Genomic DNA, 23205 nt, shown 5'->3' on the forward strand with positions numbered 1-23205 from the left:
TCCTCAGCGCGCTTCGTTTCTCCAGGTTCCTGTTATCCTTATTCCATCGTCTGTTACACAGTCAATGAACTCGGCCTCCTTTTCCCATTGTTACACTTCTAATTACTGTCCTTCGCGTTGGTCCCCGCGCGCTTTAATTTCCTCGCCGTTTTAGTTTCCTCCAAGTCCATTGACATGGACGGAAACCTCGCTCTCCGTCGTTGTTCCTCGGTGGAAACGAGACCAGCTCTGCACGCGTTCTCGTAGCTGACTCGAAAAAGCGAATCTCCGCTGCTTTCACGATTTTTGTATCAGTGGATTTCTAGTTTAATGGCTGGCGAAGTTGGGCTCGAAACCGTAGAGGCTCCTTTGTCGTTTAAATCGGGGAACTGTTGCGTCCACTTCCGCCTCGGTGTCTTTGAAATGGAGTACTATTTAAATGACGGTAATTGGAAAGTGGAAATGCTCGGTTTACTTTTCAAATATTCAGCGAAATATTACACCGTAGAAATTCAGGCACGGCTCCAATTTATATGGAGACTTAGTTTCAATTTCTTAATTGGTCAGATTAATATACCATTCCTTAACTTTAGTTCCCTTTACTTCCCTTTCGAAGCTCGTAATTTGAGTTGAATTAGTTCAGAGTGATTTAAAAGGTGTTTTAAAATTGTTTTTGGTTACACATGGCAGATCATAACTTCGAAATTGTTTTGAGGATTAGTTGCTCTATATTTTAGAAAATTATTTGTGCAATTTGTAATATTAGATTTAATTGATTCAAAGTTATGAGAGGCACTTCTAATTTAATCTGATTTATCTGTATCAAGAATGCAGGTGAATACAATACAGAGATTTAAATATCTGCAGAAAGGACATCATCACTTAAAAATAGCTCGTGAGGTCAGGGCCTTGAATAATTTGCAGTATCGAATGGCGACCGTATGATCGCACCGCGTCAACCTGTATTTCCGGTTGTCGCTCTGCGTCGCTCGACGTGAACCCGACGCGGTCATTCGTACGCGTTCTATGGCTACAGGAGTCCGTTTGGTACACGGGATAGCTATAGTTAGCTTGGTACACAGCCAGAAATTGCAGCGGGACGCATAGCTGTTATGCCTGCCGTCATAACACTTTTCGAAACGTCGAAGCCTAACAACAAATTAATCCTCATAGTTAATGCACAGTAGTTCCACAAAAGTAAGACAACGAGGCTTTCCAAAAAGGAGTCGTCGAAATTGTTACATTATTTAACATCAGAGTCACTAAAACAGACAAACTGAATTTTTCATCATTTTTTATGATAAAAAATTGTTATGAGAAATAATTTCAAATTATAATCTGTGGTCAAAAATGTTGAAAAAATTTCTTATTTAATTTAGTTCTTTATGTGTATCTTTTCGTATCTCGAAGAGAGCCTCTCGAGTGGTGAGAATCCTTCAATATCTTCACAGAGGAATCTTTCTATCTCCGCTTGTGTATGTTTTTGAAGATGATCCATTTCTCTGAAAGATACAGTTGTAATATGCGGGCTGGTCATGTTTATTCTCGGATATTAATGCAGAAGGACTAGAATTGAGACTGTCTTGAAGTTGCATCTTAAACGACGACGCCGTTCTATGTTTAGACTTTCTTCATCTTCCCCAAGGGATTGTAGAAGCCCTTAAAGCGTCGCTGGCCAGACAGCAAGCAAGGGTACTCACCTGAGCGTGAGCCATTAGCCTGAGACAGTTTTCTTAGAATGGATCAGCTAGTGTATCTTAACGCGTAAAAATTTGATATCGTCTTACGCGGCATCCCTCCTTGTGGGTAGAAACCCTCGAAAATTCGAGGGGTTCGTAAATTGGATAATCGATAGTAATACTTCAGATCTGTTTCTCGTATCTGACAATTTGTATCTCGGAAGATTATATCTTTCTGATCGACTTCTGAAGCTGAATATGATAAGTGAAAGAGAATTAAAAAGATCCTTAATTATTCATTAATTAAAATTATTTAATTTCTATCGTCTTCGTCATATTTAAGCCTAAAGATTAAACAAGTCTCTGACATAAAAGCTTTGCAACAAATTTTCCTCGAATTCCTTCTTCAAGAATATTTATATTATTCTCTTTGAATTTCCATTGAATGCAAACCTTACGCAAGAGCAACTCATCGTTGTATTTATTTACAATTATTGCACAATTTTCGAAGGAATATCCAAAGATACGTATCCGTTTCACTGTCATTTTCAAAGAGAACGTCGATACGTACGATGCACTTCTAGTGCAAACGAAGGTATCCAATCAGCGCAGGCCATTTAAGGAAAACTATGTCGTGTCACTGGCATACACCTGTAAATAGAAACCGACCCTTCTGTACCTCGATAGTCGATCCCAACGAAGAAAGTAAAACCGACGACCGGTTCCTCTTGCGTTTCAGGATTAGAAGAAAGCACTTGTAGTGTTAATTGAACTTTCAACTGTAAACGTTCGTACAGAAGAACGCTTTAATGCCATTTGACGCTGATAAATTATATATTCATTCACTCAATGCTCCAATTTATTCTTATCAAAATTCAGAATACATTTGAATTTCAATACATTATTACTGCTTTTGTAATCTCTTGTGAATAATGCAAACTACTTCATTGACGATTTTCTCCACTTTGTCATTTACAACATTGTAAGTATTGAGTTGGTTAGCTCGAGGTACTTCCTTATGCATGCTTATAAAAAAATTGCTTCAAATATCAAGAAATATAGTCTATAATTCCGACAAGAAGAAGATAGTTTGTTTAAAAATAAATCACATGTAGGGGTTCATACTAAAATAAATACTCTCTTCTATGAGTTCTCCTCATCAACAAGTTATACTATATATTTCTATATATTTCTAATCACATAAAAATTAGAGGAAAAATTATTTCAATTTTTTTCGGATACTGGAAACGCTAATCGAATAATCATACGAAAGTCTCGATAAATATTTAGTGGAAACGATTGCGTAACAATTAACACGAGAACCACTCGAGCCCCCAGCGAACGTGTCTTCTCAGCGAAGGAGAAGTAACGGGTGCGTTGACCGGCGTTCGTCTCGGGCTTTTGTCGTCGTTCTACGGAAGATGCAGCGCACCTCGAAGAAAAATGGGATGGGGCGCAGGTAGTTTAAGACAGTGAAAGAGGATGGTAGAGACAGACACCAGAAGGGACCTATCCACGTGTCGGAGTAACGGTTCGCTGAATTATTTAAAGCGTGACGGGGAGGACTTTGCGGGCGCAGGAGGTTCTTTGCACCCGAGTCGCATACAAGACGCGCACTGGCGGATTTAAGCACACCGCCGATCCGTTCGGCGATAGGGAAATACATATGCATATCGAGAAATTACACGTGTAGGTGACGCTGGATGAATACTACCAAAATTTCTGGCTGACCCATGCCCGACATGAGCTGCAAGTGAAATTTTATATTCAACTTGAACTTTAAAAGATAGGAAAATGGAGTGCAGCAAGTTTCACCTTCTAAATGTTGAGGATTGAAAAATGAGATTATTAATCGTGGAGGGAAGTTGATTAACTGAAATACTCTACTAATATTAAAATTTTTTATTGTAGGTACATCTAATGAAATTTCAGTGAATCTACTGTACTATTTCTGTTATAGCATTGATTATAGTCTAGGGTATTTATCTACTGGAAGTTTAATTAGTCTTCTGTCATTGTGTTCTATGATATTCAATAGATCCTTGAAACCTGTTTACAAATTGCTTCTAGCGATGCACTTCTCTTAAGGTTAAACAAGGGATTACGTTACCAGCTATTATTCTGCACATAAAAATAGGTTCCCAATTGACGCAATATTATGTCAGATATTTGTCCAGAATTTACTGACACGACACGTTGAATGGATTCGTTGGATTATGCAATGTACCCCTGTAAACAGGTTTTATGCTTCTCGGGATGAACACAGTCACTTCTTTTGCTTACGCAATGCGTATCTGATACTATCACGTGCAGTTTCTTCTTTTTAATTTAATCATGTTGATTTCGCGTTTCACTGAACAGCCGAGATGCAACGCGCTGATATTGAAAGGGTACTTTTAATAAATTATACGATAAGTTTGACATAAGTATGATTGCAGATAGTATGGATAAAAATTGAAGAAAATATATTAACAATTACACTGCCACGTTACGTGTGCTTGAAATACCACAGTGATTTTAATTCCGATAAATCCTCGGTATTTATGGAATGTATATTTTCATGTAATACACATACACTATTCCTATGATCAACTTAATGTCCTAATACTTCCAAGTAGGAGTGTACATACTACTAAAACCACAGATACAATTACATTCGAGTAGCCAGAGTCAAATGATCCTGCAGTAGCAGCATTAAACCTGACAAGTTAAAGCTGCACGAGGAGCCATGTTCTCGGGTCCAATTTGAGCCCGCATAAAAGGGACAGCCCAGACAGGAGTCTGCCACAGTGCTCGTCTCGTTACCTTGAACTGCAACAATATTCTCCCCCTCAGTCGTATTTATGCTGTTGTCTGACGGTGCGTGGGCTGAGGATGCAACGATACGTTGCAACTTACAGAACCAGTTGCAAGCTGCGAGCAGAGTGGTCGCCGCCGAGGTGGATGATCGAACATGAATAAGCGAAGCAGCAGAAGCGAAAAAATTGATCGAGAAATAGGATGAAGGAGATAGTTGTGGTAGGAGGAAGATGGACTCTCGTGTGTCTTTTCCCCAGACTGCATGGCGCCCCACGGTCTATATTAATTACTCATCTGCTATATGATTCGTAATAAAACAACTGGCGTACCTACTCCTTTAGATTAATCCCAATTGTGCTCGATCCCCGCGAGTGGAACACGATATGACTAAGGGCGTGTAAATTTGATGGATTAACGATCACCGGGGCGAATCTAGCGTGTCCCCGCTGTGCCGTTAGTTAATTACGCTCTGAGAAATCTGAGTACCTTGTAGATTGTTGTCTAGTAGATATATTTCAACAGTAAATCTTGTTAATAATTTTTGCAAGTTTTATGGATGATACGGAAAGAGGAGCAACAAAAAATATCAGCGATCCAAAGGGAATCAAAGTTCCATTGATTTCCCTTTACAAAAATTGCAAAATTTAAATTTATTTTAATTTACATTTAACTTGATTATTTTTTAGTTTCGCATTCTGCCATTTCTGACAAATGTCCCCTTTGCATTCATACATTTTTTGCTCGACTGGGCACACCACAGAGAAAAATGTGACGAGCGATTGAACTTACACGCGTAATGCTCGACCGTGAAAAACAACATCGAAACTATCGTTGCGTTAGCTAGCCAAGCTTGTTAGTCTATCAGACAGAACCAACTGGTTACTTTTATGCTCGTACAATTTAATTTGGTTCTTTTATTATTAGTTCAACGTTTGTAGTGCGGCTCCAGTTATAGTGGCTCCTGCTTCTGTTTACAGAGCGATCCGAGCACAGCATTCCTTCGAGCAGCTCGTGCTGGCCAGCTGGAGAAGGTTTTGGAGTACCTGGAGTCGGGAGTGGATATCAATGCTTCAAACGCTGTAAGTTGATAGCGTTGTAGTCTCAATTTTCAGAAAAAATTACGTTATTTGTGGAGGGAATGTCGTTTGATAGGGATTAAGGATTAAAAAGAGAGTCTGATATTATATTGTATTGTAATAGATATCATAGTATTAGGGATTAGAGGATATAAGATTCATTAATTACAGAATGGCTTGAACGCATTACACCTGGCAGCTAAAGATGGACATTTGGAAATCGTCAGAGAGCTTCTCAATCGTGGCGCAGTGGTCGATGCCGCTACCAAAAAGGGAAACACAGCATTGCATATAGCTTCTCTTGGTGAGTGGTAATTGCCATTCTTTTATCTTTCGTATACGTCTTATGAGGTCAGGGGCGAGGACTCTTCTATTCCCAATTGCACAGAGAGGGGATAAAATATAAAATAGTTTATACATGTAACTCGAAGGCAATCTGTCTATGTCAAGAATTTATAAATCGATATCATTTTGCAGCTGGACAGGAGGAGGTGGTACAGTTGCTCGTGGAACGAGGTGCTTCTGTGAATGCACAGTCACAAAATGGGTTCACGCCACTGTACATGGCTGCCCAGGAGAACCATGACTCCGTGGTCAAGTACCTGCTGAGTAAAGGTGCCAACCAGACCTTGGCTACCGAGGTTCGTAACGCCGAAACTAGAATTTCTAGTCAGAAAAATTTATTTGATACAGTTCTGTATGCTCTACTTCTATTCGTAGGATGGCTTTACCCCATTAGCTGTAGCGATGCAACAGGGTCACGACAAAGTAGTTGCAGTCCTGCTGGAAAATGACACTCGTGGCAAAGTTCGACTGCCTGCCCTCCATATCGCTGCTAAGAAAGACGACTGCAAGGCGGCTGCCCTACTTTTACAAGTATGTCGTAATTATTTGTCATTCAGGCCCTCAGGATCACTGAACAGAAACTAACTGAATAATGTTACCTTCTGTTACAGAACGATCACAATCCCGATGTAACATCGAAAAGCGGTTTCACGCCGCTGCACATAGCCGCGCACTATGGCAACGACCGAATTGCTTCCTTGCTGTACGATAGAGGAGCAGATGTTAATTTCGCGGCAAAGGTACTACCTAAGTGCATTTAGATCTGCAATTAGAAAAGTGAAGCTTTCATTACCCACGTTTTTATTCCCCAGCACAATATCACGCCTCTGCACGTAGCAGCAAAGTGGGGAAAGATCAAAATGGTAAATCTGCTGATGAGCAAGGGAGCGAATATCGACGCGAAAACGAGAGATGGCTTGACGCCCCTTCATTGCGCAGCTCGGTCTGGCCATCACGAGGTCGTTGATATTTTGATCGAGAAGGGAGCACCGATCGGTTCCAAGACAAAGGTGAAAATGTTACTAGAATGCACTTGTGCGTTGCAGGTAAAAGGTCTGCCCGCCTGTGACCGAGTCGATTGACTCTTGCTTTCTGTTGACAGAACGGTCTTGCCCCGTTGCACATGGCTTCTCAAGGGGATCACCTTGACGCTGCAAGGATATTATTGTATCATCGTGCACCGGTAGACGAAGTGACGGTAGATTACTTGACAGCGCTACACGTGGCGGCTCATTGCGGGCACGTTAGAGTGGCCAAGCTTCTGCTGGATCGAAACGCCGATCCGAACGCGCGGGCTCTGAACGGCTTTACCCCGCTTCACATCGCCTGCAAGAAGAACAGACTGAAGGTTGTTGAGCTTCTTTTGAAGCACAAAGCCAGCATCGCTGCCACTACGGAGGTATCTACTCTCATGTTCGCTATTGATTCTTTTCTCGTAGTTCAGTGAGTTACATCAGATAGACAGTACTTGTACTAGTTTCGTTCCATCCGCATTAGTGTCAGCTAAAACGTCAGCAGTTTAGAAACGGATGGATTATTCAGAATAGAGATTACTCGGGATATAATAACACGGAAAGGATTATTATTTGTTAGTAATAACAGACTTATTTTATTGCTTAGTCTGGATTGACGCCCCTGCACGTAGCGAGTTTTATGGGGTGCATGAACATAGTGATTTATTTATTGCAACATGCAGCTAGTCCCGATATACCAACCGTCAGAGGCGAAACGCCTCTGCATTTAGCTGCCCGAGCCAATCAGACTGACATTATCAGGATACTACTTAGAAACGGTGCCCAAGTTGACGCCAGAGCAAGGGTAAAGATTATCTTCAACCTTCACTATCATTTATCTTTCTATTCTGCATTTGTATTACTTTTCTGGACATTGTTTTTATGTCTCGAATCGTGAGTAAAATAGCTTTGTCTGATATACTGTTTATATTGTAGGAAGAGCAAACTCCATTACATGTTGCTTCCCGATTGGGTAACGTTGATATTGTAATGTTATTACTTCAACACGGTGCAAACGTAGACGCTACGACGAAAGATTTGTACACTCCGCTTCATATAGCTGCTAAAGAAGGTCAAGAAGAGGTACGCCATTTTTTTACTGCGGTTTAAACATCTGCTAAAACTTATAACTAATAATTTGTGTTGCTACGTAGGTTGCATCCGTTTTGTTAGAAAACGGCGCATCGCTTACCGCGACGACCAAGAAAGGATTCACTCCCTTGCATTTGGCAGCGAAATATGGCAACATGAACGTAGCGAGATTGTTGCTGCAAAAGAATGCACCAGTCGATGCTCAGGGAAAGGTAAGCGACACTCTTGCCTTGTGTTATTTCAGATGAAATTATGCGAATTCTAAAATGTTGCTAATTAAATGTAGAACGGAGTGACTCCACTTCACGTGGCATCCCACTATGACCACCAAAATGTAGCGCTACTTTTACTTGATAAAGGTGCATCGCCTCATGCTATGGCCAAAAATGGCCACACACCATTGCATATTGCTGCACGCAAGAATCAGGTAAATGAAATACGACATATATAAAGAGAATTATTTGGAATGTTTTTGATAATTAAACAATATTGTTTTGCATAGATGGATATTGCAACTACATTGTTAGAGTACGGAGCAAAGGCAAATGCGGAGTCGAAAGCAGGATTTACGCCGCTACATTTGAGTGCACAAGAAGGCCACACCGATATGTCAACACTTCTAATTGAGCACAAAGCAGATACGAATCACAAAGCTAAGGTAGCACACAGTGAAGTGTAGCAAAGGGAATCTAATAAGTCGTTCCATTACTTTATCGAATAATTTTACTTTACAGAATGGCCTCACGCCGCTTCACTTGTGCGCACAAGAGGATAAAGTTAACGTTGCCTCTATTCTTGTCAAAAATGGTGCTCAGATCGATGCTAAAACAAAGGTACGACGCATCCTATTATGCTGAATGTTATTAGTGATATTAAAGAAATATTTATAATTATTTGGTTATTAGGCTGGTTATACTCCATTACACGTGGCATCACACTTTGGTCAAGCAGCTATGGTACGATTCCTCTTGCGATCTGGTGCAGCTGTCGATAGTAGCACTAATGCAGGGTACACCCCCTTACATCAAGCCGCGCAACAGGGTCACACGTTAGTGATTAATTTATTATTGGAGGGTAAAGCTAAGCCGAACACTACGACTAATGTAAGTTGATTTCTTGAGCGTGTTATATTATCTGTATTCAATTTTACAGTGCTACAATGAGCCGTTTTATCTGTTACAGAATGGCCAGACTGCGCTGGACATTGCACAAAAACTTGGTTACATCAGCGTCATCGAGACTTTGAAAGTAGTTACAGAAACAATAATTACAACAACACACACAGTTACTATTGAAGAGAAGTATAGAGTCCAGGCTCCTGAATCGATGCAGGAAACATTTATGAGCGATAGCGAAGACGAAGGGGGTAAGTGTTTATTTTATTCTTATTTTTTTAATATGGACTTGTGTTACTGCTTTATTCGTGATCTTCTTAAATTTGTTTCCGATGCCAAAAAGCATTGCAGTAACATTATTTCGAAAAAGAAAGTCATTTTAAAAATCAGTTCGATCAATGTTTTCTTACGTGTGGAAGTCAAAATTAGCTTTTTAACTTGATTAGTTTTTTAATTCGAGGTGTTTAATATTTACGCCTAAAAATGTTTATTCGAAATATTGCAGTTTTATTCGGAATATTACATAGGAGTTTATAGTATAGGCAATAGTACTCTGCCAATATGCTTGCGATATAAGTCTGCTTTTGTTATGTGCGCTTTTTATAGTGTAGCAGCTTATAGTATACATATACACAAGGATACTAACAATAACTACACACTCAGAATATAATAATGAGCCACTAAGCATATTAGAGATAATTGCATGAGATTATTTTTTCGAATAAAAAAGAATTAATATGTTCATCTGAAAGGAAGCTAATAATTAATTATGACAATACGATTTTACAGTACTAAACACTATGTTTTGTGCCTATTTGGCGCATTATTTAAATAAGCATTTACTGGTTAGTATTTTACGTAATATCTTTCACTGCTGTAGTAATTCGTACCTCAAAGTACGATTTTTTCCGCGAGTTTTTATATTTCGATAGCATTTTACGAACGAAATATTTATTTACAAATTCACATATTGCATGTAAATTGCAATTTATCACAAGTGTGAAACATTGTAAGATTATAGAAAATAGCACTTTCTACATCACATTTCAATCTATTAGTTCTTCTTAAAGTGCATGCATTTAGAGCATGAAAATTTTTCAAAATGAGAACCTTTCAAAATGTGTACTATGAACCTTACATTGACCTTTTCTATACAAATTATTGATATGTCACACCCATTCAAAAAATCACAAATACACGACCAATTTTAGGGAAGCAAAACATTTACAATTTTACACTGATAGGTACCCATGAATTCGATCGCAGATACCAATTACGGCGCCTTATATTGAACAATGGAAAAAGTGTTTAGAGAGCCATAAGTGTTTTCCAAATTTCCGATTTCGATTTCCAGTCGAAGTGCTAGATGGTCATATTATTTGCTTGTCTTGTTGCGTTTATGTTACATTCATTTTGCAAGAGCATGCATTTAGCATATGTTCACTGGGTTGTTGCTATTATTAAGGAACATACGTTACTTATCCAAATAGATGCATAGCGCTTAGATATCTAAATACATAACATTCAGTAATAATTGAAGTGTATAATATTTTAGACTGCCATAGGAGCATTTAACAGAATCATTTTAGTAACATAGTTGACTCCTTATACAGATAACAAAATTTAGTATCAGTAGTAAACCAGAAACTAATATCCAGAAAGCATCAATTTAGTACAATAGTACCATCCGAAGATATTTTCAAATTTAAATGTAATTGACCAGTCACGATTCAGTTATTTGTGTAAGATCTGTACAATAGTGCTATCTAACAATAAGTATCGTAGACTAAATTTCTCCAATTGACTTAGATGGAACGAAATTAATTACAGTGAACAGCATCTTCAACTGGTTTGCTTGTTTGCTTAATAAAAAAAATCTAACACGATAGACGCAAAAAGATTAGAAAAAATTTCGAATCAGGTTCCATTTCGTAACGTGTCAAAAAAAGTGGAAGTGGATGTAATTAGAATCAGGCATTTTAAAGAAGTTCAAGCAAACGAACAAACTGCCTAGGCTTGTCCCCTGCTACGTAAAGTCGGCTACTTAACAACCCAGTGATAGCGATATTTAGAGACAGTGTTTATGGTGCAAAATTAGCGTTTTGATAAAAAGAAAAAGGGGAAAAAAGAGAAGTGACCTTACTCGACGGCGTACGATGTAGGTGGTGATGAAATCGGCATGGCAGCCATGAATGTGTACGGGCAGCCTCCACACGCGCAACACGTGTACCTTCGTTCTTACTACCAGGGCCAAATGACCTATACCCGTAAGTTGTCTGTACTCTGTTTCTGTTACTCTTTCACATTATCACACGTGCGCGAAACATTCTATATTTATATCTCTATTACATACATACATACATGTATCAGCACATAGAGGTACCACGCGATACCTTGCGTACGCGCGAGCCTTAGATCATTCATCTTTTTTCAAATCTCATTTAAGGGACCGTACCAGTCCCCGCTTTTGGTGTCACTTTTTTAATGTTTATAATGTTTATATATTCACGTTTCAAGTATTTGAATGTTTGTGGATATTTTTTAACATTGAATTTTGACAAGCACTCGATTCCTTCTATCGTTGATCATTTTGCAATCGAAGATCGAGTTCGTTCCAGTTCTGATTCTTTACCCTATTATCACGCGCAAAGACGTAAAATACAGAGACATGCACAGACACACCTCCCCTTGAACCGCTACTCGTTCACACTCTGTTTCGTTTACCTTCCTTGTCGCTCCATTTCTCCTCTGCGAAATTTCAAACCTCCGTAGCTTTGGAACGTTAACAGTAGTCTTGATACTTTTCCTGAAAGTTGTACACTGTAATTTTGAATGCTATCGAAATTTAAAAGAAGTTTCGCCTGACTATTTAAGGGATACATTTAGAAGCACGAGAAGAAACATAAATTTAAGAATTCTTTCTGTGGATACTGTAGGTAGAAACTTAGTTTCTCTCTTGAAATTTAATTAGTAAATGTATCTCAGAGTGGAAAAAAATTAGGTCATTTTCCAGCCACTTTTTACTAATGGAATCCTCAATTTATATTTCTTCTCTTCAGATGTAACCCTTTAGTCAAATAAGTTCATACTCTTACCAAGCACAATTACTTCATTTTCTCAGAAACCTAATAGAAGAGTACTTAGAAAACACTATTTTTCAATATTATTTTCGTAAGACACACATAGCTATGACTCAGTTGCATACGCATTAAAAACCACGCAACAGGCGTATACATAGAGGTGGCGTTATCCTTGCTTATAATTCAACGAGATCATTATCATCTGTTCACTGCTCGTTCAACTCGTGCGTCTCTCATTAGGCCCATTTATTATGCCCGTGTCGCGGGCTTCACTTCGTCATTAAGTCCATTAATATGACTATCATTAAAGCGACATTTACGTGATTAGCACAATCAGTCAGAGTGCAACGAAGTCACATTGATCCAAGAAACCAGGTGATCTTAATCAGCGTCTAAAGGCTTCACGATTCCTCGAAACTTATTATAGACGAAGCTAGCAATCATTTGTCAGCTTAGCATCAGCGGAACGGAAACGGAGAACGCAGCGAGGAAGTGGCAGTCGTTTTTGAATATAAAGCCAGTCGAGCTGGTCCCGTTAATGAAGTAGGGCGCGTTGCTACTGTTAATGCAATTTGCATAATAACGAGTGGCGCGATCATTATGCCAGCCGGCAGGAACAGAGCAGCCTGTGTGTTGACTGTTTTGACGTATCATTCTCGTACGTACACGCATTCCTCTCCGCCCGTTATGCAACTGGCGATGCGCGTCTTGTACCATATTATTCGTGCAGCGGGGCCTAACCCCTGCTGGCTGGCAGCCATCCAACCACTGTTCCCGACAAAAATATCTGAATTTATATAACAAACCTGTTGTTCCCGCCTTTTTTCGTTACCATTGTTCTCGAAGCTGCCGCGCAATTAATTCCCTCGCGGGGCGGGGGAAAAGTGATCAACACTAACGACAGCAGTTAACGTCAATTGATCGCGTCACGGCGTAAATGGGACGCGCAAGTTCGCCTCGTCGATTCGAAATTCCTTGCTTCAAGACGGAGCCTGTCACGTGTTCATAAGGATAATTTTGGGGGACTTTAAGATTGAAGTTATTGATTAATATTGGGTACTCGAGACCATGGAGTGATACACTTGAAATACCTGGGTAGTAAAAATTAGTCAGATACCTAGGTGATTATGAGACATCTAAATACAAGAGATTGTTGAGTATCTTCTTTCAAGATTCAGCTGCTGAAAGATAATGATCGACAAAATATCTGCTTCTGCTTCTGATCCTGAATCGAGATGCTCGACTCCTTCCTCTAGAGCGTTTCATTAGTTCACCCAGGTATCTCACGGTTACTGCTCGACTATCTCGTAAGACAACAGCTCTAATAAGATCCTCCGACGATATGCTCCAACGAGTATCGGCTAGCCAGTCATTTTCCCTCGGCGAATAGTCTTCAATGCCAACCGATTGCATCTGGCCGCGCTTCCGGAGCGGCGCGAGCGCTCAGAGCGGGGGATGTAAATAAAGTAGTGGCGGAAAAGCTCGGAGGCAGTTGCTATTATAAAATTGGTGATTCATGGAATGAGGTCACGTTTCTGTTAGGCGGTCCCTCGCGTCGAACCTGTATCAATCTTCAGTCGCTGTTCCTGACCCCGCCAGTGCCAGCGCGACGAAATACCGCGGAAACGAGGAAGCATTCAGGCCGGCGGTTAATGCAATTTAACGAATCAAATCTAATCAGCCGTTGGCCACTTGCGCAACCGTGGACCTCAGTGACACCGACACCCTGGAACGGTGCGGTTCGACACCCTGGAGGAATATAGTAATCGTAAGGAGTGAGACTGTTCGAGTCCGCTCGGTGAAGTGAACTCTTCTAGTTGCGCGCGTGTGATCAATGAACGCGTGGCGATAACGTGAGCTAATTTGTAATTTGTGTGACCCGACGCACACATCCTCGACTCAGTCAGTCGAGTCGGTGATGTAATTAGTCCTGTGTGCGCGACGTTACACCGTCAGTGCACCGTGTTCGCCGAGCTGAGCGCAAAGTTGCAGCGATGCGCTGAACTTCCGCTGCTGGAGGCACAGTAGTCAACGTCGTCGAGCGTCCACGGTGTTCGCTTAGAATATCGATCGGTGATCGTTTATTGAGACTACGGGGAGGATTTTTGGAAGATTTTCCACGGTTTTCTTTTATTCGTTGGGAGAGAAAGAGGAAGCATGGCCAAGGGACGAGGAAAACGAAAGGAGTCGAAGATGGCTTGTTGCGGGTGTGCACGCAGTAGGAACAGCGACACTTTATGTAAATATTTGATGTTACTGATAATAATACTGATAATATTCCAGTTAAGGGTTAACGCGATTACTACTCGCAGCCAAGTATCCTATACTTTGTAAGGTTTCTGATGAATTGACTGTCTAAGGTTCACTGGAGGTATTTAGGGTTGAATGGAACAGTGATCCGAGAAAGATAGAGCAAAATCGTGCTTCCGTGTTTCTGGGGCACGGGACGTTTTCGTATTTACGATTAGAATCTTGGCAAATGTCATTATATCTGTCACGTGGCCTTAATGTCTCTGATTTTATAGAGCAGATCATAATCTCGTGGCTCTGTTGCGCACGTGTGTTTGAATTATGGAAATGAAGGACATTTTATTTTTCGAGTTCTCCTATGGTGTCTACAGCTGTATAAATTTATACATTTGTTATTTTTATTATTTTTATTTTCTTTGTCTTTCACTGAGAAAAGGAGAAAAATAGTTTTTGAGGAAATTTCTCTATGTTACTTTCTTTTTTCTTCCTATCAAATATGAATGCAAAGAAAGTACTTTGCGGAACGTTTAACTTTTGCACGCACGGTGCGATAACCGATGCTTACAAAGTGATAATGGAAGACCCGCCACGCGACTTTGTTTTCAGAGAGTTGAACGTGTTAATCAAGGTTAAACATTCAACTTATATAGTTTGCTTCTTGTGAAAACTATTAAATAACAAAGCTTGCTAGCTCCCCATTTCACAGTATTCTAACGACCCACAGACCATTAGTTAATTGCATAAATTGAATACACATTATACTATAATTTCTTTCTCTTATCTCCCTAATTTCCATCGCCTATATTAAGTCCTTCACCTCCTTATATTTATTTCATACAAAGCATAAAATATACCCGAACCCAAAAATATAAATTCAACAATCCTCTAACAACAAATTCACGCGTCACTCTACATCCCTCTCCCACTACTCCCACAGCAAAAAAAAAAAGAATTCTAAGAGCCTCTAAGTCCACCAAACATATTAAATTATGCAGCCACGAGTCCACTAATGTACCTCAGCAAATTCAACATATTCCCACAGCCATTTCAGCGCGTAAACCTAAATACCCGCTGCAAAATTAGCCGCGTGTTTATGCGTGAGCTCTCTAGGATCGTCGAGAAGACAACACGGCTGACACGCTCGAATCGTCACGTCACGAAACTGTATCGTCGTTTGACGATGTATGGCCATCCGTCGTGCTCTTATCAACGTGATTCCCGCTCGAAAGTAATCCCCTGACCCCTTTGTACGAATGACACCGTAGGAAGGAAGTGCGCGGCATTGTCATTCGCGAGGCGAAATCGAGCAGTCGGCGATCATATCCATAACGAAACGCAACGGGACGTGTCAAAAGTGTCGTGGCCATAAAGCGTTGCTCCACTCGCGGCTGGGTCGTTCAATTGCGCGCCTTGACGAACGTGAGCCTGCGATCTTCGCTTGTGACATAGCAATGAGACTGACAGAGGCATGACATAAGATATGAACGTCGGTAGAGTGGGTGGAGGGAACCTCGATCAAGGACAGCTGGTTATTTACAAGGAAAAAGGATGAACAGTTTGGTGGCCTGGTGAATTTCCAGGACCAGTGTAGTTAGAGTTCTTGGCGGTGGATTGGTCGTGGTGATGGCTGGCGTGGTTTTGATAGAATTGTTTGGAAGGTAGTTTGATAGGTGGTAGAGAAAATTGGCTTGAAGTGTCCTTTCGAATTTCGAGTGAAGTAGCCAACAGGTGTCCTCATTGGCAAAGTAGTTCCAAGATGCTCGAATTGAAACGATTCGAAATGCTTTGAGTAATGTGAACCAGGCTTTCGTATTTATGTCCTAGCGTCATGTAGCAGTGGATGGAACGTTATAGACAAGTGCTTGATTAGTGATCGTGAGTTTTAATTAGTAGTCAGGAAGTCTGTGAGTGGAGAATTCATATTGGGTAAGGTTGTAGACAAAATGGGCAAGTTTCGGGCTTTTATAGTAGAACTACTAGATTCCTTAAGGGCTCTCTAACATTACAAGACCAATAACTAACAATTTTAAAGTTCCTCTATTATCAATTGGTAATAATATGTTACGACAGCAAACAGTATTTAATACATTCAATGATTTCGTATGGTACAATATTCTTCGTTACAAACTCGTCGCTGTTTCCTTCATTTCTTGGAATTCCTTCCATAACTCTGCACATTCATATTTGATAAGACACAAAGGAGTTATCGACGCGTAAATTAATCTCACAAAGAGAGCTTCACGAGACCAGTACTCGGTTGTTAGTGACTGTTTGCTAATTTGGCAAACTCATTACATGGTGAACAGTTTAGAAGATATTAATCAAAGTTGCTTCGTGTATTTCAACTTCTTAAAATATTTGAATATTCAAAAATTTTCAAATTGGAATACTTCCAATCTCAAATATAAAAAATTTAAAAATTCGAAAATGTGTACCGAGTTCTGAGTTTATAACGAATAAATGCTGTATCGTACTCGTTCGAAAATCGAGCTTGCACAGTCATCATGATCGCGAATAGTAACGTATGTTCAGCATTCTCGAGGGGCTTTCACGCAGTGGCCACAGTTTTCGAAGTTGATCGCCAGCGATACGCGGAATCGAGCGATTTCAATCGCCGATGCAACCGTGAAGTAAACCACTACTTGTCTCTGTTGATCGGCTGACTACTATTCTGGTCTATGACGTTCGCGGTTAACTGCGGCATTCAGCGGGATTCGACGTGATTACACGGTCGTTTTTGACGAGCCACGCTCGCGCTCGTCGAGATATAGGTCACTGCCTATGAGGTCAACTATTCGTAGATAGAGGCGGACTTTTAGAATGCGTGCGAAGAGAATGCTTCAGGAAGGGTGTCCTTGAACGACGCTAAAATTAGTGCTTTCGTGTTACAGTTTCTCCATACACTATCTCCGTGTTTATGGCGATTTTCGGTGTTATTGGTTATTTCATCGCTCCTGGGTATTTCCGCGCTGGAATGTATGGGGTGGGTCGAATGTCTGTGAGATAGAGACTATGGGATCAATGGGACATGATGACTTGGTGAAGGGTTGTGAATTAGTCGATTAAAATTTTCTTTAGTTTGATCAGATAATAAAATCATCCAAATTTCTTTGAAATTAGTTTCGAAGAGTAGCATGTTTTATAAACCCTGGAAAATATTTCCTTGATTTAGGGAGAAAAGCCAAAGGAAAATGGAAAAATCAATACTTCAATTGAACAAAAGAGTGATTCATTATTTATCATCGTAGGGGACTTCTATTGATAACATGGTTCTTGAATCTGAACAGTGTTCTTCAATTAGCTCTACTATTAATTCATCAGGAGAGTTCATTATATTTCATGACACCTCGTTTATGGAAGCAAATTTTTTAATATATAAATGCCTAAGATGATGGGAAAAAATTGTTGAACAGAATACTGACAATAAAAAGTTTAACTGATTAAAATGATTTTGTCGGATATTCTACTGTCTTATAGAGCAGTGCTTGAAAATAAGGAAATGCAGACGGTCATTTGTCGATAAAATCGCATTCGCAGAAAAACGAAGTCATTCGTTTAACTTAATTTAATTAATCCATTCTAACTGTGGCGCCGCACGACGTGGGCAATAGGCTAGTAGGCTGGCCATTTATTAGATAATTGTACTCCATAATCTCAGAATATCTGATAAGATGTGTTTGAGGTTGTATAAGGTGATCAGATGAGCGAGTGGATCTCAGTTGCGTGAAAAATGCGTAAGAGTTTGTACGCGTCCGTATTTCAGTTTGTTCGTCAAACACTTTGCGTGTAACTTGTGTGTTATCTCAATCATAGTAAGAAACTGGGAGCCCTGAGTTATCATTTCGTGCTTCAGGGTCTCTTGACGAGGTGTTATTAAGGTGGGCAAAATAAATGTTGTTGAAGCAACTTACTGCTTTCAAACATTTACATTGGCATTGTTGAAATAGGACAAACCTGTCGATTCTAATTTTGGTCTTTCAAATATTGAAACTGACTTTAGTGTTCCGTTGAATTTATTAGTAACGCAGGGAATGCTATATAACTCTTTGAGTATTTTTCTTTTGGAGTTTATTGGCAACTTTGATATATTTTATTAACTTAGAATTACCTGTGAAAAATTTGTTAATACATATTCTTAGCAAAGTGCTCCAAATGCCAAATCTTTGAAAATGAAAAACCTAATAATTTAATTTAGAAAAACAGTATATTTTATAATTTTATTCAACATTGATTCAACCAGAAATTAATATTTTTAAAAAATAGAAGAGGAAGGAAGGTATCACTGTTAATTCTCTTCACACCATCAGAGATTATTCCATCAAAGATCATTTCCGACAGCAATGGAATCATCCTACTAATATGTTCTCTGCTCAACTGATAAAGCCGTGAATGTTATCTATGAAGTAGAGCACTCAAAGTCTCTCGATACGGATTCAAGCTTTTTGTATTTGTACAATTGTGAAATCACGTTTAGTTCCCGACCGAGCGGAAGTTTCTTGACGATCATCGACGCGTCACGTATGCGCTACCTCATTTATTTATAATTAGTTTACGTACCGAGTAAGGCAAGAAAACGACACTCGCAACACGATAAGACACGTACACATTATGTTTATCTAACTTCGCTTATTCAAGCTTGGGATGATTTTTCCATGGCGATGAATTTTCGTTTAGTTGCAGGCCCTCGTGATACTCATTATTCACTCACTCGTTGGTGCATCAACTTCCACCACGTTCCCATTATTCTGTCCATGCAAGTTTGAGTGGACTCTAGATTATCAATTATTTTTTTTCTTTTTTTTCATTGTGTTCCACTTGTTGGAATCTTGTGAACACCTTATCACAGTGATTCGAGTGGTTGTTAATGTTGTTTGTTTGCGTTGATCATAGGTGAAGATCCGATGCTTAGCGACCAACAGCAATATCGATACATGACTGTTGACGATATGAAGTCCATGGGGGATGATTCGATGCGTGTCAACGTGACAGACGACGAGAGGGATAATCGACATTCCGGAGGTAAGTCTGCCTTGACAAGTTACCTTGGCTCTCGTCATGTTTGCACGCAGACTCTTCAGGATTCCTCTTGTAAATTTACCGGCTAATGGACTGCTGATTTATTTACTGGCAAAGTTTTGCGTCCGTGGAAACACGGAAGCTAGAACCAAGGCCACTTTGGCTTCTTCCGAAGAGTCTGTTGTGTGTTTAATCTTATTGCAACTGGGACTAGTTTAATGGAGAATAGTTAAGGGTTGAACGAAATGATAGATGCTTGAAAATTGGTACAGATGTATAAAAATGTATGACTTTCTATTTAAAAAGGCTGAGACATCATTGCAGCTGTTTCTGTGCTTTTGCTTTTAAACATCGAAAAAGCTATTTTCATCGTATTACGTGGCCCTCGAAATCAGACAATTTTTCCTGGACTGATTCTTGACTTTCTTCGAAGCGAAGGAATATTGAAATTTATGCGAATAAATGTCCCATGAAATTGATGTTAAACGAGAAAATGTACTCGTGAACAGTAGAGAGTTAAATAATGTTTAAAGATTGAAAAGGAAAATAAAGTTTTAGCGGAATTTTATTTTCCTGGGGATTTAATGTAGTAGTACTCAAGATTTTATTCAGACAGTAAACAGTACTTGTAACAGATTAAAACTTGATTTGCAGCGCCGACCATAACCGAAATGATCACGAAAGAGAATTATCAACGTTCAAATGCTGCCAATCTCAAGCCAGATAATATTGATATCAACAGGCATCCAGTGCACGTCGGGTATGTACTATTTAATATTTTTTATTATCCTACTCTTTTTCTAAATCTTACTCATCTAACACTATTTGAAAAAATTGTACGATACAAGATAGATTTTACTACTTGATTTTCAAGCGATGTCACTTCACTATAAAATATTTATGAAATTTTGTATATTAATATAATATTCTTAGTCTGTATATACTATACATATTTCTTAAATATTACTAATTGCAAATGATCTAAAAATTTCTGCAAATATCGTACAACTTACCGTATCACAAGATACGAATCTGAAAAAGTATATAAAATATTCAGTTTTCTAAATTTTTCGTCGAACTAAAAAAAATCTGAAAGTTTGAAGTTTGGTTCCAATTTTTAAAATTCACGAAGATATTTCGTTTACTTGTAAAAGAATCTACGTTACTCTATAGTGACTTACAAACTGGTACTAACAGAATTATGACAACGAAAAATCATAGAAAACGGTTTTACTATTTGCATGGTTTGTCTTGACGTTTGATGAAAGCGCAACACGGTGCAAAACAAAATCTGTATAGTGTAACAAACATTTTTAGCCGTAACAAAAATTCAGATCAGGGACGGTTTAATTTAGCGGAAATTTAATCTGCACGTTTGTAAAACAGTTCGTTGTTACGTGTTCTCGGATTTCCAGCACGAATTTCGATATCTCGATTGTATGACACCTCTGAATACGAAAATGAAATTTAAACGAACAGGAGGCATACTATTCTCTAAAAAAATCTCTCTAATTAGCACAAAGAATTGTACATGACTGACAATAACACTAGTATTGTAATTAAAACGGAAGCACATAGCACGCAAGTGATAGTATACAAGGAACCACATGAAGAGAAAGAAAGTAACAATGTGTACATTAAGGAACAATAATGTTGTGTATTATAGTGTGACACAGTGTGCATTGGTGAAAGACTCCTGCTACAATTAACCCTATAAACCATTGGCTGATACGTGACTTGAACTAAACCTGATAATAAATCACGGACATTCATTGGAGCCGTGAGCTTCCACTCTCTACTTCTATTTCAAAATAGTTCTCAATTAATTTTCCCAGTTGGCTTCAAACAATTTTTAACTCAAACAGAAAGAAAAAGAAGTAAGAAGGGAGAGACACAAGACTTAAAACGTCCATATACTACTTCGACCAAACGACTCGCGTACTGTTTAGTAACGAAACAACTGTTTTCTATGAAACAGTGCATCTTATTCATACGCTCGTTTACGGAAGAGAGATTAATCTGTAATTATTTTCGATGAAGTCGTCTGATATTAAGTGCACGTTGTACACAGCGAACGGCTTCCTTATAAAGATAAAAAGGTTATTACGGGACGTATGCAATAATTGACATAATTCACGGTTACATAATCGTGCTTATAATGAATACATGACAGCAGAACCGTTAACGCAGCGTGAACGGTGTCGCGAGACGTATCTCAAATGGAGCCAACGAGACCAGCGAACCAGTAACCACGTTCTGATCAATCTTCTGTTTATGCATCACACTTATCACGGCAAGCTATTTTTGATCCACTTTCATTTTCAATTCCATTCAGATCTCGTTCTGTTCCAACCGATCAGCCAGCTGAAACAAGTGCCAGTCGCTTGGTGCCCCTCTTATCCCCCAGTTCACGTATCCTGTCTTGCTCGTAGCAGTTACTAGATCGTCGAGTAATGAAGCATGTTGTTCTTGAAATATCTTTGGGATGAACGATTCTTTGACAGTGTAAGCAATACTGTGCTCCTTACTAATACCGTGCTCTGACGTCGGAGGGCGATGACGCAGTATAATGACCTACTAAGCTCAAGAGGGGATATTTAAAGTGTAATTTTAAGCCATTCCACTAAATTACTTGAAAAGTTCTAATAGACTAGATTGTTGACTCAGGTGGTTAGAATTTTTATATTTGTAAAGGGGAAAGCATTCTGAAATGACTTAATTAAAAAGTCTTGTTCAAATTCAGGATCACTGGATTTTAATTCAGTATCCTTCTCTCAACCATTTAAGCACACCTTGAGGCTCATTCTCTAGTTCCACATAAAAGGATTCTAATATTTGCGAGACAATGGTGCCCCTGTAGCATTGCATGTACAATGCACGTTCTCTTGAAGCTTAGTAGGACAGGATACTCATTGTACTTGAACGAACAACGATTTGGTTTGGTGACCATTTACCTTCTCCTTGCCAAGTAGACCTTCATGTGATCTTAGAATGTGTTCCTTATACCTTTAACCATGTACCAGAGCACACGTGTTTTGCACGCAGTACGTAGAACGATTTTCCAAAAGGCGCACAGGATTTCTGTGGGCAAAGAGGGGGTGCAAAATGCACGAAACAGAGTATAATAAAAAGTGAAACGAAAATGCATGCGCATGAGACGAAACATACCACCCCCATAATCATACCAGATTTTGTTCCGAGATTAGAGCGTCCCTAGAGTCCTTAAACACCTCGCTGGCAGCTCTTGGTACCATGTCGATGGGACAAGGAATGTGGAGGGACAGGTACAACACATGTCCTTTTTATTATTCTCCGACTTTTCTTTATATATATTTTTAGGGGTTGCCATTATGCAAAGCAAAAGCAAAGGGAGTAAAGCAGAATTTTCTTTTAGTATTTTTTAGTGTCAAATGGTTTGAAAAAACTTGTGCTTTCTTTTAAGTAATATAAAGAGTGTACATTGATTCATTATCTAATTTTGCAAGTATTAACATTCAATGCGTTTTATAGAGAATTGAATTTAAAATTGTATCTCTTTCAACCATACTTGGAAATTCTAAAATTTCAAGTGTGATTTGAAATTAATAAAGACATGTTGAATTTTTCGAAAAGTGTGTTGAATTGAAAAATTTCAAATATATAGATCTCTATGAAACTACTTTTCAAATCAGCATATTTTTCAAAGAAACTGTTTATATGTTGTGTTGTAAGTAGAATATATTTTTAAAAATCTCAGCAGTGCTCTTGTAAGTATGGAGAAA

At 39.1% G+C, this 23205-nt stretch overlaps 1 protein-coding gene across 15 annotated transcripts in view; it reads left to right on the forward strand.

Annotated features, from left to right (window-relative positions):
- The window catches only part of LOC143182581 (uncharacterized), an 81225-nt gene that overhangs the window by 21524 nt on the left and 36496 nt on the right, over positions 1 to 23205 (forward strand). For 10 of the 15 annotated variants that reach the window (XR_013002482.1, XR_013002478.1, XM_076383661.1 and 7 more), the window contains 18 exons: positions 5435 to 5536; positions 5705 to 5837; positions 6011 to 6174; positions 6254 to 6409; positions 6490 to 6618; positions 6691 to 6888; positions 6981 to 7277; positions 7499 to 7696; positions 7828 to 7974; positions 8046 to 8195; positions 8270 to 8410; positions 8486 to 8641; positions 8718 to 8816; positions 8889 to 9086; positions 9166 to 9349; positions 11261 to 11365; positions 19319 to 19447; positions 20099 to 20204. Coding sequence is in view for 10 of the 15 variants with exons in the window: in XM_076383661.1 (XP_076239776.1) it covers positions 5435 to 5536; positions 5705 to 5837; positions 6011 to 6174; positions 6254 to 6409; positions 6490 to 6618; positions 6691 to 6888; positions 6981 to 7277; positions 7499 to 7696; positions 7828 to 7974; positions 8046 to 8195; positions 8270 to 8410; positions 8486 to 8641; positions 8718 to 8816; positions 8889 to 9086; positions 9166 to 9349; positions 11261 to 11365; positions 19319 to 19447; positions 20099 to 20204 (2792 nt within the window). In the remaining 5 variants the exon portion in view is untranslated. Of the gene's footprint in view, positions 1 to 5434; positions 5537 to 5704; positions 5838 to 6010; positions 6175 to 6253; positions 6410 to 6489; positions 6619 to 6690; positions 6889 to 6980; positions 7278 to 7498; positions 7697 to 7827; positions 7975 to 8045; positions 8196 to 8269; positions 8411 to 8485; positions 8642 to 8717; positions 8817 to 8888; positions 9087 to 9165; positions 9350 to 11260; positions 11366 to 13877; positions 14418 to 15778; positions 15848 to 15989; positions 16087 to 19318; positions 19448 to 20098; positions 20205 to 22632; positions 22729 to 23205 lie in introns of those variants that run through there. The other 5 variants (XM_076383663.1, XM_076383660.1, XR_013002479.1 and 2 more) reach the window with 5 other exon arrangements.

This window comes from Calliopsis andreniformis, chromosome 8 (genome assembly GCF_051401765.1).
Source record: "Calliopsis andreniformis isolate RMS-2024a chromosome 8, iyCalAndr_principal, whole genome shotgun sequence".
Lineage (NCBI taxonomy): Eukaryota > Metazoa > Arthropoda > Insecta > Hymenoptera > Andrenidae > Calliopsis > Calliopsis andreniformis.